At 33.4% G+C, this 18,544-nt stretch overlaps 1 protein-coding gene and 1 non-coding gene across 2 annotated transcripts; one reads left to right on the top strand and one right to left on the bottom strand.

Moving 5' to 3' along the window:
• Positions 1–231: 231 nt before the first annotated feature.
• Positions 232–12,526, bottom strand: Smp_210880 (putative inorganic pyrophosphatase; the record flags this gene model as incomplete). The annotated part of the gene is made up of 7 exons (XM_018789523.1): positions 232–394; positions 5,386–5,720; positions 6,640–6,929; positions 7,439–7,657; positions 9,063–9,492; positions 10,927–11,460; positions 12,488–12,526. 7 exons carry the CDS (start codon positions 12,524–12,526, stop codon positions 232–234), a joined length of 2,010 nt encoding a protein of 669 aa, XP_018654958.1.
• Positions 12,527–12,993: 467 nt separating this feature from the next.
• Positions 12,994–13,068, top strand: Smp_tRNA_01791_Pseudo_TTG.1.1. Its single transcript has one exon. It is a non-coding gene (tRNA).
• Positions 13,069–18,544: the final 5,476 nt, after the last annotated feature.

Raw genomic sequence — 18,544 nt, 5'->3', positions numbered from 1 at the left:
GTGGTTTGTCATACCGCGGAACAATATTTCCTTCTGAGGCCTGAAAAGAATACTGGGTTGATGGTGGTCTTAATGGCCTGGGAGTGTGATAGCTAAGTCCAAGGGACAACCGCTTGAGGCTAGCTACAAGCGGCCCTTTTGTGAAAAATCCTTGACGTGCAGGCTTCGTAATTCATCGACGAAGACCCATGAGATGTGAGATTTTTAATCTCTTGCTTCTGTCATGGGAAGTCAACATCGCAGAAGGTGCTGGTTGCCTGAAACAAAAGTCTTACTGCAGTCACATACGCCTACAGTAAGAAGTGCGACTTCGACCATGGATATAGTTTCTTCTTCAGGTCTTATTGTACTCCAACCAACCTGCTTGAGTTGGTAGGATCTAGAACCAGTGTCCCTACAAATATATATATATATATATATATACTTCAGCTGAGCCATCACAAGAGGTAAGGCTGACCACTATAACAAGTATTCGCATAAAAAGCTCGGAGTACCAGAGCACTCCATAAGTTCCAGTAATTGTCTGATTATATCCAGTTTGCCAAGTAACATCTGGCTGCCCATTTATTGTGCTTCCTAAATTACGTCAGTTAGGCTGATTTATTTGTTGTTGCCACACAATCAATTTTTATCTTAAGAACTCAGCAGTTTAGAGACTATTACCAATCAGTGGAGATTATTTAAAACTCCAGTTTGTAATTTTGGTTTCAGGCACTACAGTCTTTTACACTGGTGTTTCGTATGCTTTAATAAACACATTTGAAAATTTCGCTAAGGATTCTGGTCAGCGATAGGAGACATTCGACCATTGCAATCAGAAATACAACCTGTCCATCGAACAAGAAATCAAAAGGTATAAATCTTATCGCTGTTGAATCCGCTTTTACGAGAGACAGTAAAAACATTCTATTCCATGTTACTTAGTTTATTCATTAAGGTCAATATATATATATATATATATATGTTTACTGCACCAATACAGTAAGACATCACTCGTATAAAAGTAAAAAGTAGTTATATCTACATTTACGAAGCCATCTTAACTGTCGAATAACGTTGAAACGACCAAAACATCTGTCATATCTGAAATCTATTATTATTATTTATTTATTCCAAATCATTAAGTTGACAAAATTCATCATATAGGGCTAAAAATCACAAGAGTAGGTTATTCAGTAATGCATTTCTGATCATAAATACAACAGTCAGAAATAAATTTGCTACGAATAAACACATCGAAACGTCATTTTCAAGAAAACCTGTGCGGGGTAACACAAAATTTAGCTATTGCTTCTTTAAACAATCAGTAATAAATGTATGGTATAGAAACTTATCAAAAATATAAGGAGGCAGCACACTTTTAGTTAATTTATATCTTAAGAATATTCTTTTTTAGTCGGTAACTTCCACCACTTAGAGAAATAATCATGAATAAGTGAATTGCCTCGAACTCAACCTAAAGGTTTTTTTCATTTGAATAAAAATTACATTGAGTCCTATTTAAAACGATTTATCATCGTTATGCACACTCAAACTCTTAATCCGAATGTATAACAATACATCATGTGATTTATATATGTTATTTAAGTGAAAAATGTACAGTATTGAGAAGTTGTATAAAGATATTTTTACATACAAAATGTAAGTAATCAGTCAGCATTACTTGGCTGTTTTATCACTAAACAAAACTTTTAAATTTATGTTGCCTCTATTTATCTAGTTCAGTCCTCATTTATGTATTTATTTATTTGAACACATAAACATTGGTATAACGGGGCACTACTTATATGTGCGCCACATTTCGTCACTCGTTTTGTATGTGGGTTTGGATACTGCACGGGTGCCCAAACCGAAACTAATGGTTTTTTTAAGGAGCTACTCACCGAGCCTTTAACCTAAAGGTCTAGTCCAAAAGGCAGTGGAGCAACGTTAGGAGATTCAGTCACATGGTAGCCGATGACTAACAATAAGTTTAAACGCCATTTTTTGCCTCAGGATACTGGAGTCCATGTGCTTCATTGGATTGAAATCAGAGATTTCCAACTACCCTAGGTAGGTCCTGGATATCCACCAACCCGGTTAAAGTGCCGGACATTCGCTTTTCGTCCTCTCAATTTCGTAAACAACACCTCGGCCGTGAGAAGTCAATTAATAGGACTTCCATGTTAGTAGCTGTATACGCGTGGTCATGTGAGAGCTTTTTGAGAAGATTGGACTCACTTCACCCTCGACTGTACCAGGGCATTTGAGGGCGAGTCCATTCTCGTCTACCAACTAACAAATAATGAAGAAAACTTGTGATAGTAAACATAATACAAACAAAAAACCTTGAACATATAATTAGTTTCTGAACGTTATCATCATACAAAACTGTTACAACATAACAATAAATATGGTAATCGTCGGAACCAACTATTACGAACAAAACGCGTATACATTCTCTTTTATACGAATTCGTTTGAAACTAACAAATAATCTAAGTTTTCATGACTTATAAACTGTTTACTTCTATGAGCATTTTTAATTCTCAGTTTCACTAAAATAAATGTTATCAGACAATGAGACATTAGACTAGTGTCTACGAATACAAGGATTATAGTGGACGCTAAAGACAAGATTTTTTGTAAGTAGTGTGTAGCGGGACGTCACATTGAAGTTGTTATAACTGTCAGACGGAGTAAGAAGTTTCAGTGCATTGAAAGCATGATGTTTGTAGAACACTTGGAGACCAGATGAGAAGGTAGTTCAGATAGCAGAACACACCGAAAGATGCAAATAGAAGATTGAAGCCAATGTATAATGTACTATATAAGTACTTTGTAACTTCACACAAACATATTCCTTCTGTCTACTTTCATGTTTTACAGTATAATTATTATTTAAAAAAATAACTCGTTACTAAGAACACTAATCAAATTGCAAAGAAACTATAATTCTCATTAAAATACGTATACACAATGATGTATGAAATATGAAGCATTTTTTATTCGCCAAATATGAATAATCAGTGTGTGTGTGTGTGGGAGGGTTTTGTTTAAAAAAATGTATACAATAACTGAAACTATAAAGAAACAATTTCGATATTAATTAATTAATTCGTAAAATATCAAATGTGTATTCCAATCATTATTAAATGAAAAAGACAAATTAAAATCAAACAATTATAAATAAATAGTATTGGAAAAAAACAGTTTGCTTAGAAACAATTACCCTATTATTTTTTGTCGATAAAGTTAAGTTTTCAAGGACATAGCAAATGTAAACACAAAAGACGAAATTATGTATAAAAAATTCAACTGAATGTTTGAATATAGCGTCAAAGGCTTTGCAGTATAGAGAGAGAGAGAGAGAGGGAGATGGGAGAGGGGTGGGTAGTACAACAAATGTAAACAGACACAGTGTTACCGTGTATATTTTGCAAGTACATATTTTCTTGTTGTTTTTTTAATATTTTAAATGGGTGATTTGAAAATTGAACAATGGACAGAGATCAAAATTGTTTAATCCACATTTTATTATACATGATAAAGATAGTGAAAACAAAAATAAAGCAAAGCAATGTGCATAATGCTAACAACATAAGGAAAAAAACACAACTTGAGCGGAAAAAAACATACACGCTAAAACAAAGAACATTAGAAAAAAACTTATTACGGATAAATCATATTAAACTTGTAAAAGAAATACAGAATTAATCAGTGACAGTTTTTGACTAAACCATACACCAGGATTATTAGTCTAGGGAAATGAAGATCATTTAAAGGTAAAAACATTGTTTTGAAGGACAAACCTATATATATATGTATATATATATATATATATATCAAGGAAAAGACAAGAGGGAGGGGGAAAGAAAAAGCATGATATGTTTGCGGCAAATTGTAGCACTGATCTAGTATTTAGTTAGTGAGAGATTAGCATAAACTGAACAATGAATTATATTATTCACGATACACGATCCCTGTACAAAAATAAACAAAACAAAGGTATTACGCGAATAAATGAATAACTCATTAGCATATAATTAATTTCTTGATTGAATTATGATGATTGAACACTCATGCGATTGAACAATACTACTCACTAGATAGGATCAATATTGTAGTAGGTATTAAACGTGAGATATATTCAATTCATAAATTTCAACTGATTTATTGTGCATATATTGAAACCAAATTCTTGTTTTTAATTCAATTTTAACTATTTATTGTAGCTATACAGTTTTACTAAAAGTTTACAATGTGTTAAGAAACTAAACACTGCAAAATCCAAAAACAATCAGAGCAATGAAAGCTAATTTTGGAGAAACAAGAAATGACTGATTACATTGGAACTTATGCATCATATATATCGTACAATTAAAATAAACTCATGGAAACTATACATTCTCTGGTGAATTTGACTAACAGTGAGTGACTATTAGAAATGTCCTTCATTAAGGTATTTGAATAGTTACAAGTTAGATGTATATTAAAAGACTATCTTAAAATATTATATATTTTTAAGCAAAGATGGATGGTGGCTAGCAGTGGAATCCAGAACGCGCGTTTCGTACTATCTGGAACTCGTCAATTGGATGTACCTGCATCACAGTTAATCGAACCTAGTATCATTCAAACGCCATCGCGTTATTCACTTAGCTACTGAGTCCTGATAGCCACTTGCTTGTGCAATGGGGTGAAGTTTAAATTCATGTTGGTATTGTTTGCAAACAATACAAAGTTAATAATGTGATTTTGCTGATAAGAATTCTTTACCTTAATCAAGAATAATGATTTTTGAATAAAGCGCTTACTATAATTAACGGTTATCCACAATATGAAATATGTATGTATTATTAACTGCTATAAACCTAATTAGGTTATCACTTGTGAAATAAAACAGAAGTTTCCATATATAAATACACTAAATTATTGAATGGTCAAGTTATATACTGTAAAACAACTGAAGTAGCGAATATACAGTTATGAATATCAATGTAATAGTCTGAAAATGTCACATTCGTTGCAAGACCTGAGGACTTTTTTTCTGGTCGATTTCATGTGTTCACGCATACGTAAGTACTGACAGGAGTTCAAAACTAATAAAATACAAATGCTTTCTGGTTGTGTGTCACTTGTATTTTATAATGGTTTTTCAGTTGATCTTAGTACATGATAAAACTCTCTTTAAATTAGAAAATCGATTCAACTAATTAATATTACTTAAATAAAAATTATGAATATAAGTATAAAAAAGAAAATCAAGGTAAGTAAAAATAGAATGGATTCTTGAGATTGACTTTGTCACTTTTCTAGGCGGATGTAACTGTGAGTGAATTTAATAGAGCAATAGCTTCATGGTGAAAAATAGTAAAATCACTTCAAAATAGGACGTTAAAAATACCTGTGATTATTCCTATCACTTGTACATGATACAGAAGAAGGTGAAACGAGACCATTTCTTATTGAATCACTTAGATTGTGTGATGACATCGAATTTGATTGATTTTGTACGGATGAACTAAGTACACTGGACGTCTGTGATATATTATGCAACTGACTGGTCGATAAAACACTTCTATTAGAAATTCTACTATCTCCAATACTATTTGTCTTTTCGGATAAAGTTTTCATGTTTGCATTTGTATTACCAATAAGAGATAGTCGATATATAGGACGATAGGATACTCCAAGTAAGCTAGCTTTTTGTCCAGTACGTACAACGTCAAAAAGTGTAAGCTTTTTATAATAAACAAATAAACAAGTTATTGGTTTAATTTATCAACTTTAAATAGTAGTAATAAATTAGAAAAAAATATTTGGTCGACATTTTATTATGGTATATAATTTTTTTCAATTTACAACTTGGATAAATGTGTAGAACATTTGGTCACCATAAAATAGGAGTTGATCATACATTTTAACACATACAAAAATTTATGATTTTCGTTGAAAGGGATTCATTACTTTATGTGATTATAATAAATACAAAAGCAGACATGAAGATTACTTGACATCCCTGAGTTTTACTTGACTTTCGTCACAAAATAAATTGATAGTGGTCAGTATTCGAGATGTGAACATTCAACAGATTTAATTTTGCTTCAATCTTGGTGCATTTTTTTTCAGAAAACATCATACAAAAAAGACCAATACTTACAAACGAACTTGCCTAATTACATATTTCTCAAAACGCCTAATATAAACAGACGTAAAGTGTAAAGGAAAGAGAATTATTATAAGCTTATTAAATAATATATTTAGATATTTGGACTGTGCAAAATCTTATACTTCATTATACGGGAAAAAGCATGAACATTGGTCTCACCGTTTCTGTGAAGTCTCATAAAAAATGATTTTCAGAAACGCACTTGTAAAAGTGTAAGACTAGAAATAATGGATAAGACCTAGTTTAAAAGAAATACTTCTACATTTCCATACAGCCATATCTGTATTCACAAGTATCTGGTTTGGATAAATGGTTTATTGTTATACTTATGACTAAGTAAATCATTCATGCATGATGTTTTTTTGTAAAAAAAAAAAAAAAAGAAATCCGGCTCCAGAACGTGAATTTTAGATTATTACACGGACGGTAGTGTCTTAATGATAAATCACGCACTATAAACCAATAACCATTTACAGAATATATACATACTTGACCAGGTGCCAATTGATAAAGTCCGAGAGCAGGTCCATGAACATAACACGAATTATTTACATTTGTACTACCAGGTTGAGAAAATACAACTGAACTGACTGCAACTACATCATGAGAATCCAGCAAATGTAAAGTATCCATTCGACGAAGTTGTGGCATACTAAGCAGGACAGCTTGACCACCAACGTTTGTAAAAACAAATGAATATTCACAATTTTGATTTGTTTGAGATGTTACAGATATACCACTTGTATTTGAACGTTCAAGATCACCACAAGCAGAATCAACTATTATGAAAGTAAAGATGGAGATGAAGAACAAACTAATGAATAAATAAACCGCAACTCTTACAACAATATGCGTCACAATAGACGGAATGTGGCTAGTATTGAGATTAAGGACTCGCGTTTCGTCCTATTTGGGACTCGTCAGATGGATGTACTACACCCGAGTTGGCGTTCACTTCAGGACTCGAAATCAGCATTGTTTGCTTTAAACGCTGACGTTTTATTCATTTAGCTACTGAGTCCAGATTGTCACTTACTTATGAAACAGATATACGTTTTATTTCAACTGAAAATGGATTGAATTATCCCATTTTTGTTATTTTAACTGAAATGTGATCAGTCCTGGTTGAGATATGGGGATTGCTTTGATATAGCCATTATAACACAAGTTAGTATAGATTCACTCACTTGTAAAACGGGTATCCAAGCCATTTCAAATTGGATTAAAACGTAAGTGATAAAAAAAAAACAGAAATTATCAAAATAAAATGTGATTTCTAATTACTAACCAGTGGATTCTTTTGATAATGATGAACTGGTTTTTCCGTGTATTCGAAATCCAACTACTGAAGCAGATTTGATACGATAACCATCAATAGCCGTAATACGAGCTTTGAATTTTAGGTGTAAATTAGGTAAATTAAATAATCGTATTTGTTCTTCACTCACAACTGATAATACAGGTAGATTATGAGATTTTCCAGAATCAGATATGTAATGTTTGTAATCTATATTAAAAAGAGAATAGTATATCGGGTAATGGGAAACAAAATAAAATTATCAAACACTGATAAGCATGATATATATTACGAATGTAGTAGTCTATAGCATACATCAATAATTCTTCTGAATCATAGGATCGTTTCGACTTATTAAAGAGAGCTCGGGTTATCTAATTTTTGTTGTTCCATGTTAATTCGTTTAAGGGATAATCTTGATAACATTTTCCTAATTCATATTATCATAATGCTATTATCTGGTCGGTTTTAGTTTGGTAATTTTACTATGTATCACAAGACCATTGGGCGTTACCATCTAAAGAGCTGTTCCATTTCAGGTTTGTTTTCTATTAGAAATACAAAGCTATCCTGAAATTTGCATCTTTTCTACGTCATGTAGGCATGTGGATTATTAACGTTGAAGTGTTGTCGTATACGAGTTGAGGAGGACTTTAAAACGAAGCGAGGTGAGACTTGAACCCGTGACCAATGCGGTTTGAAAGTTGAATGATTTTTAACCATTAAACCAACGGCTGTTACACTTTAGATCTTAAGTTACATCATTCCTTCAATTTGTAGAATATGTTAAGGAAAAACCAATATGGAGAACAAAGTATGACAATAATGATTTAGTTTAGTCAAAGTGAAAACAACACTCTTAGATAATCAATCTTATACGAATGATAGTAAAAGTAAGTAAAGCCAATCGAAACACTGATACACATATTCTTATGTAACTAGTGAAACTTATTACAAATTCGTAAATGATTAATATTTTAATTGATTTCAACCAGTTTACTTAATATATGACAATCTACAAGGATATTCTTTATTATAAAAAGATGTTTTATTTCTCAATACCTTAAACAAACAACAATTCAATGCAACTGGATTGTAAGTTTATGTTGTTTAGTGAATCATTTCAATACAATTCGCTACTTGTTTCAATTTTTTACTAAATTTCTGTATACATATGTTTAAAATTTATTATGCACCTCACTGTGTATATTTTATGGTATTGATTAATTTAGTAAACGGTACAATTTGAACACAATATCTGTACTAATTTATTAGTTTTAGGTAACAAATTTGTAAGAGAAAAAACTCTCAAAGTTCGATATTGATATTTTAATAATTCTACTATCAACAAACTAGACGATTAAAGTCGTTAAGCTAACTTACTAAATATGACTGCTTTGGGGAGTATGTATATGCGTGTGTGTGAAGTAGAGTTACATATATACAAAATATTTAAAGAATTATCAGTTTAGCATACAATAATAGAAATATAACTTCTTTAACTACAAAACCAACTAGAAAATTACTAAGGATATTATATATGGGATGATTTCTTCTATCCTTAAAGAAAAATATTTGTAAATATTACAATTGTAATATCGTTAATAACACATACCCGATAATGAGTAAGGCATATTTGACTTAGCATCGATTAGACGAAGTGATAGAACAGGAGCACGATGTTGTAAAATAAGTTCTCGGGAATAATACAGTTGAAGTTTAGGTAGAACGCTAGAGTTTAATGTTGTTTTGTCAACAAAAATAGAATATAATTTAACAGTCCCAGCTTTAGTACCAATAAAAAGTGTAGCAACTGGATGCAATGTTGGACGAGCATTCGATGGACTTGATTTAAACAGGGGTGGACCAAATGCAAAACAAGATATAATAGCTACATTGGCAGTATCTTGAACACGATCGCATATTTCTCTTTCAACATTATACTGTGATATTAATAATATATTTTCATCTGGGACACGTCCACTACGTCTTTCTGCTTCATCAAGAGGGGCCACATCAGTTTGATTGGGAGCAGCACGATTAGACTTAGATAAATATAAAAGATATATGCATAGTTCAGAATATGCTATGGAATCCCTTGTATACACGGTCGATAATGAAATATACAGTAATCAAAAGTACTTACATCGATTTCTTTAAATTTAAAAATTAAGATAATAAGTCATTACAACAGTGAATAGCTTTTTCTTTTCACTATTTTTCATAAACACATACAAGGATATAGCCTTCGTGAAATTAGTGAGAAAATAGACCAACTTAGTTCATAAGCTGAAAATACACATTTTACAACTTAACAATCTTAAATCAATTAATATTGAAATATAAAGTGATATGCAAAATCAACACACTTAAGTTTTGTTCGAAGATGTAATAAGTACTCTTAAAATTCACTTCATATTATTTTTCACTAAGTTATGTTTCAGTAAACGTCAATACAAGGCTGAATGGTGCACATGGGCTCCAGTATCCTGAAGGAACGAATGGCGTATGAACCAACTGTTGGTCATCGGCTACCATGGGACTGCATCTCCTTACGATGATCCACTGCCTTGTGGATTAGACCTTTAGGTCAAAGGCTCCGGGTGTGGCCCTCTAAGAAAACCACCTGCTTCAGTCTGGGCACCTGGGCAGTATCTCAGCCCTCACACAAATCGAATGAGATTTGTGAGGCGCATATTTATCTGGTGCTTCCTTGTACCAATATTTATGTGTTTAAATAAATAAATACAAGGCTGAGGTAGAGATTCAATAGTATACTGATTATTAAATTTACTAGTCAGTTTTGTTACAGCCGAGTTGCAATATAGTCACTGGTCTAAATAAATTAACATTAAAATAGACTGTTGAGGGCCTGAAAACTGTTCGGCGATTAATAATTTAAAGTTATATAGACTAGTGACTAGAATGAAAATCGATCGACAAACCTTGATCAATACTAGAGATTAAATAATATGAGACTGGTGACCATTCAGTGACCAATCAACGTTGAAAAAACTAGAAGTACATGTTAGCGCAGCCTTAACAACTCAGTGGTATTGACTGTGATTGTAACGTACATTTGGATCCTTCAGGGAACACCAATTTTCCCAAAGATTGCAAACATACATTGTTGATGAATGTCAACAGGCAATAAGCTTAAGTCTATAATTTCTTGTCAACTACCTATAACCACTTGATAAGTCGGCATTTTATCTGACTCCACAATATAAATACAATGAAGTCTAACATATGAAACTGTTCCTAATCACTTAAGAGAATATTTTTGTTTGTTTAAGCTCACGTAAAACTTATTTATTAAAAAACTCATTTAGTGGAAACGACAAATGGTACTCAGGAAATAATTTGGAGTGGACTGATGACAACCGATTAGTCATTATTAGTTTACTTGGTTCGATTAACTTATTGCTTCTTTAAATAGCCAAATAAATAAACCTAAAATCGTTAAAAGAGGAACCTACTTGAGTAACAGTACGTCGAATACCAGCACGACTAACATTAGCAGTAGAAGCTGAGACAACTGGTTGAAAATTTGATTTAGTTGATCGTACTCTTTTAAGACGCCTAAATGAATCACGAAGACTTTTTTTAAGTTCTCGAGTACGTCGCCTTGCCCAGCCTTCACCGGCAGCAGCTTCTTGAAGAGCATCGATATTATCCGGTATTGTTGACACAGCAAGTAATGGCTGAGGTGGTAATGGTTTTTTTGTATTTGAATCATTATTAGGTAATGGTTTCGGTACAAAAACTACACCGAAACCATGTGGTGTACCAAGAGCAAGTAAAATTTGTAAACCACCACCATCGCCACTAATGTTATTTGTTTGGTTTTGACTAAATTCTTTTAGATGAGTTAACTCAAATTCACTTAAAAGAAGTGATGTAATACGTGCAGGAGGCTGTACGAAAATAACTCCTGTAGCTTGTAACTGAGCGGGAAGTGGAGTAGTTTGTTCTGGATTAGCAGTGAACTTGTCACTAAAGCATTTTCGAAGCTAAAAACACAGTAAAAGAAACTACTTTGTATTAGGCGAAAAAACATAATGGCATAAAAGAATAAAAGGTTCAAAATTCGAAATCTTTTCTAGACTAACAAAGTGTAAGATATTTTTATTCCAAAATACTGCTAAACTTACAACTCTAAAATTATGTTTCGGTGCTTAAGCAAACAAATAGGAACGAATATTAAGGAATGAACCAACCTCAAGTATTAAACAATTAACAGGTGAGTTCAAGATTGTTTAGTTAGGGATATTTTGGCTTTATCTCACCGTTCGTGTTCGAACTGTATAAAAAATTAGATATCTCTTGATGCTTGTAAAATGGTAAACGAAAACTAATGATTGAATGTAAAACTTACGAGAGTACTATGTTGTCATCTCATATTATCTACTCGATGAGAATTACAAATTGCCTTGTAGAATATGTTCACAAAACCTGTTTCATTAAGTTCATGTGATACTTCAAGGCTGTCTTTAACTAAATACTTTTAGTCTCCTTACATTTTTTGCTCTTCGCAAACTTAACAATAGCAACTTACAATAAATAACGCTGTGAAATAAGTACCTGTGGTGAACTAAACAGGAGTTTCTTACAACACGTGAACAGAAGAGAACCAATAGAACAGAAAATTGAATAAAACTCTCATACAAGAGTGATAACCATCTAGACTGATGATTTATTTTTTAGTTGTTCTGCGAAAAAACAAAAAAAATGCCCATAGTACTTTTAAATACGTATATTTGTCCCACAAAAATAACTTATAGGTGTACTAGAAAGCATATAAACTTAGTATTCCTTTCATATTTAACTACCAAATTTAGGCCGATAATAGGTTATTAGTGAATAAGACTGACAAAAAAAACATAATCCAGATAACACGAGTTGATGAAGATATAATCAAAATAAGGTAACTTAGACAACACTGAATAGATTTATTAGGTTTCTCATTTTTCACAACTGATTTAACATAAATTGAAATTATAAATATTTACTGGCAATGAAAAAACATAGACTATTTACTGTAAGGGGAGCATGTCCTTTCCATTGAAATCCAGGCATTGATTTTTTAATTGTTACAATTGCAGGTTCAATACACGGAGTGAAATTAAGAAATTGATATACAATTACCTGAAAGAATGAAAAAAAAGTAGTGTTAAAACAAATACATACATTCAGTCGTTTACATTACTAATCACATTCATTTTATAATGAAATGAGAAATAAAATAAATAATTACCAGAAAAAAAACAACCAATTATTCACCCATATGTCCAACGAACTTTAATAATTTCTGATTAGCTACAACATTTATTTGTGTATATTTTAAAATGAATCAATTTTCGATGGTTAGATTTGCAATTATATAAGTTAAAACAAAGCGAAAGAATTAAAAAACAAACTAAATTCATTTAGAATTGTTTGTTTGAATCTTCTCATTGATGTTTTTGGACTGCAACTGGTCAGTCTCTAATTGACATATGTGCATACTGTGCGTATTGCCTCGATATAGCCTAAATTCACAAGCGTGGACTCAGTGGCCGAGTGGATAACGCGATGGCGTTTGAAGCGAAAGGTACTGGGTTCGAGTCCCAGAGTGAACATCAACTCTCAGATGCAGGTACATCCAGATAACGAGTCCCAAATAGGACGAAACGCGCGTCCAGGACTCCACTGCTAGCCACTATCCATCTTTGCTTAAAAAACAAACTGTTTCAATTTATTATTCAATATACGATAAAGTATGAAAAATAGCATTATTTTCTATAATTATGTATGAATAATATCTAAGGTTGAATCACTTTTATTTTGTGTGACATAACATAATTTCATACAAGTGATTTTAGTAGAAAAAAGAAGTGTTTCACAATTTATTCAAGTTTAAAATGAAAATACATTCTACATACTTATATAAATTAATTTGATTTTTGATGATTCATTGAGTGGAGTTGAATAACCAATAATAATGGTGATAATAATAGTAGTAATACTGGTAATAAGAATAGTTTTTTACTCGCTTTATTCGGTACCATATGTCTCAATACAAAATACTATTTTAAAAAATGGAACGAAATTCCCGTTTTATAAGCATTAACTCCTCAGCAGTACTGAGAAGCCCCATACTAGGACGAAAAGACTGTTGAGTTCTGCCAGGTCTTCAATGCTGGTCTAACATTGGTCGGTTCATTATTTCAATTAAAAATCAACATTCTTCACAACCCTATACTGATGATAAATGATTATTTAGAAAAATGATGGCCTAAAAGTTTGAGAAAACGACTGATACAAATAATAATACATTTACTAACTGGAAATTATGCAGCAATTTAGCCGAGATATTAATGGGATCATACTTAGTTTTCTTACTCATAATACTTAATTTTAGTAAGAAATCCAAAGAACTATCATTTGCTTTCTTATGAACAGCTAACTGATTATCAATATAGCAAACGATCAAAAGTTATTTTTCATTAATACCCTTTAGAGATCAATATCAATTTTAGAATTTTACACAGGTTTTATGTTCCCCCAAAGGCTCTGGTACGGTCGACGGCGGGGAGAGCCAGCTTTCCCTCTAGAAATGCTCTTACATGGCAACGGGTATACATACACTACCAGGGAAGTCCTATTCACTGCTTTCTCGCGGACAGAGTGTTATTTACGGAATTCAGATGACAAAAATTGAATGCTTCAACGGGGTCGGTGGATATTCAGGATACACTTAGAGGAGTTAGAAAACGTTGATTACAAACCATTGGTGCAAATGGGTTCCGAAATCGTGAGGGAACAGATGGCGTTCGAACCTATTGTTGGTCACCGGCTACAGTTGAACTGCATCTTCTGACGTTGCTCCACTGCCTTGTGGATTAGACCTCTAGGTTAAAGGTTTAGGGAGTGACCCCCCCCCAAGAAAACCACCTGTTTTGATTTGGGCACCAAGGCAGTATCAAAGCCCTCACATAACGCGAGTGACGAAGTGTGACACACATATATGTGGTGCCTCTTGTACTGTTTATTTGTTTGAATAAAATAAAAAATAACCCCTGTACTCATTAACAAGAACTACTTGAAATGTTACAAAAAACTTTATTAACTGTCAATAATAATCCAAAAGTCCGTTACTCAATACCATGATCCAGTGTACTCAATTCAACGATCCTATCAATGCTATGAAGTAAAGGATCAACTTGAATACAATTATACCTCATTCAAAATAGGTAAACACATTTTATACTACTCAAGTAGTCTATAAATGAAAACCTTAGTTATTTAACAAATCAGTCAGTCAGTCATAAGCAATGTAGAATTTGGGAAATGTGTTCTTAGATAAACGTTTTCACATCATATCAGCACAGGTTGGGATAATCAACAAAAATATTAGAGTAGTATAAATATTAAGTGTTAATATTGGTAGAAAAGATTAAGTACAGAAAGAATAAAAAAGCATAAGATCATTTCAAAACTCAGGATCTGAGAGGAGAAAAAAGAGTTAATGCATCTATGCCATCAAGACCGATTGTGAGGCACGTCATTTAGTGTCTCAAAACACTGATTACAACATATATGGTTCAGTCCAACACTGTATAACTTAAGGGACTTATGTTACATTTTGGTTTGTCCCACTCCGTTTTACAGGTATATCCATAAGAATTACAACCAAACTTACTTCTAATTATGACCACTATCAACAACTTATCTGGACAATTACTGGACCTTTAAAATGATCCTATTAAAACAATCATTGAATTATTAGTAAGACTGTACCGATGACGAAGACTCCATAGTTACTTTCATGTGAATATACAAACTGAGGATATGGTAAAAAAAAATTTATAAACATCTTGTAGTCACATAAACTGCTAACCAATAATCTGTAAAACTAAGATTTGAATGAATTCACATTATAACAATACAGTATACCTAATTTTTAACAACGCGTACAGGAAGATATAATAGACCATAGAGATAGTACTGATAACAAATTGAGATGCATCTTTATCAGGAAATGTTTATTAGTGCTTATAAATAGATTTGAATTGGAAATCTGTCGTCTCATTAAAGATATATTAAAGATATATATATATATATATATCATGAGTTTTCTAAGTGACTTAAGGATAAAAAAATTTGCATAATCGAATAGTTGACAAAAAGCACTATGCAAATACTGTGAATATAGGGACTTATAGATGGAAAAAATTACGAGAATGTAAGTTTACACTAAGCTGTAAATATTCTGTTGTTTCATGATACTTCAAACGTAAAATAAAGAGAAAATGAATACTAACAGACAAGGTTTACGATGTTTTACATCGTCAATACGTCGCTGAAATAATAGATATATACATTATTATATATCCATGAAATAAAAAAACAAAATACTATAACAAAATGATTTTCTCAAAAAGGATTCACTTCTCTATGTTTGTGATACAGGAAATGTACGAATACGTGGGAAATTGTGTAATAAAATGAACATGTACAAGGCTTATATGTTTAGCAGTTTTGTAAGATAAATAATAAAAAAAAGTTGATCAATAAAATGGATAGCTAGAATTTCACAACATCAACACTGATCATTGACATAAGAGTTATTATACATGAGAGTTTAACAAACAGTTTAAAGCACACAAATATAAAAGATTATAACTGATGAAAACAAAGTTATATACTTTTTACCATATAAACAGTACAATGAATATTCAGGAAGATAAAGAAATGGTTAATAGTTTTTCATTGATTTGTTTTCACTTTCACGTCATAAGACTTGTGTGAAGTTGTTAAGCTGGTCATTTATTGGGTATAAAACACAGTTCTAATCAATTACACGTAATCTACAGATTATTAAATTGATCAATGGCCGAAAAAAGTCAGTCAGTCAGCTACAACGTAGGACCAGGCACATATATGCATCGGTCCAAGTTGCCATACCTCGTAAGCATAACAAGATGAACACCAGATTCATAGAAGTAGTTAATTTAGTGGTGATAGTATAAAAAAGAAAGGTTGTATATAAGGATATAGTATAGGAAGGAAGAAAGTTATGAAGCAATTTTAATCTCACAGTTTAAGGGAAGATAAAGAGTGTATACACCTACGCCATTGTGATCGATTCTGAGCCATGTCACACAGAGTCTCCAACCATTGGTTACGATAGTCACGCGGACCCCAACCAGGTAGTCTGCATCTGCCAACATGGCTCAGACTAGAAGTTAGTGACTTCAAGCACTGATGCCATGTTTTGGTTTGGCCGCCCCTAACTCTCTTCCAACCATCCCCTACACTAGTCATCATAGAGCGTCGTGGTAATCGGTGTTCAGGCATACGTAACACGTGGCCCAACCATCTCAGTCGATGAAGATTCATGACCTCATCAACTGATTTACCATCATTCCCTAATACCCTGCGTCTAACCTCACTATTACTTACCCGGTTATCCCAGCAGATGCGAGCAATATTTCTAAGGCATCTGTGGTCAAATACTAGTAACCTACGAGTATCTTCTACTCTTAATGGCCATGTTTCACAGCCGTAAAGTAGAACAGAACGAACTGCCTCACAGTATACTCGTCCCTTAATTGATAGACGGATATCTCGTCTTCGCCATAGGTAACGTAAGTTGGCAAAAGCCAAACGAGCTTTTTGAATCCGTGCTGAGATTTCGCCAGACACCAACCCATCAGGGCTGATCAGACTTCCAAGATAAGTGAATTGGTTGACGCGTTCGACTACTTCGCTCCCCATCCTTAGTTCAGGTGTTGACGCAAACCAGTCCTGGAGCAACAATTTACATTTAGAGGGGGAGAAACGCATCCCAAATATCCTGGCATTATTACTGAGTTCTAAGAGAAGACTCTGCATTTTGTCAGCGTCTTCACCAAACAGGACTATGTCATCTGCGTATTCTAAGTCGCTTAGTGGTCCCCCTGGTAGGAGATCAATTCCTGAAAATTCAGTCGACGAGAGTGTTATTTGCAGCAACAGGTCTATCATGAAGTTAAACAAAAACGGGGATAGTGGACAGCCTTGACGGACACCACTTGAGGTTGTAAAATCATATGACAGTTCGCCATAAGCTCTGACTCGACTAATAGTGTTCGAGTAAAGAGCCTTCAAAAGGTTTATGTACTTCTCAGGTACACCTTTCAATGACAGACACTGCCACAGAACCTCTCGGTCTACAGAGTCAAATGCTGCTTTCAAGTCAAGAAAAACTATCATTGTCGGACGCCGATAAGCGTGTCTGTGCTCTAAAACTTGACGAATGGTGAATATGTGGTCGATACAGCCACGACCAGGTCTGAAGCCAGCCTGGTTTTCTCGTGTTTGCAGTTCACGAGTCTTTGTTAGGTGCCCGATAATTATTGAGGCTAGTATTTTAGATGCTATGTTAGTCAGACTAATCCCTCTATGGTTATCGCAGGATGATTTTGACCCCTTTTTATATATTGGGACAATCAGTGATTGTGACCAGTCGGATGGGATTACATCCGTCTCCCAGATTTTAGCCAGAATATTAGTCAACCTAATCGCTAAAATTGGACCACCATATTTAAAGACCTCTGGAGCCAATCCATCAGGACCAGCTGCTTTTCCTCGTTTCAGATTACTTATAGCCTTTTGAACTTCAAGTAGGGTCGGGGGGCCTACCTCAATGTTCCATTCAGTTTTTCTAGGAATAGTGGGTAGTTGTGCAGTAGCTGAAGGCCAGCTAAACTGCTCCTTAAAGTGTTCCGCCCATCGTTCTAAACGTTTAGGTTGAGAGCAGATAAGGGTTCCGTCTTTTTCCGAGATTGTCTCACTTACACTTGACTTCTTAATTCCGGTTTCTTTTATTAGTCTGAATAGTTGCCTGGTGTTGCCTACAGCCGCTGCCTTTTCCATCTCTTTTGCTTTCGTTGCCCACCACTGCTCACGATCGTTCCTTAGACTTTTAGTTAACCTAGATCTAATTTGTTTAAGCTCTTTGTCGTGTTCAGAGCCTGATGGGATGAGTTTACGCGAATCCATCAGTGAAATAGACTTAGAAGAAATCCACTGGTTTTTTGGAGCCCTATGGTTTAAATGACTAATAGATGT

The sequence above is a fragment of the Schistosoma mansoni genome, chromosome W (genome assembly GCF_000237925.1).
Source record: "Schistosoma mansoni strain Puerto Rico chromosome W, complete genome".
Taxonomy (NCBI): Eukaryota; Metazoa; Platyhelminthes; class Trematoda; order Strigeidida; family Schistosomatidae; genus Schistosoma; species Schistosoma mansoni.
This window is presented reverse-complemented; position numbering and strand designations above follow the sequence as displayed.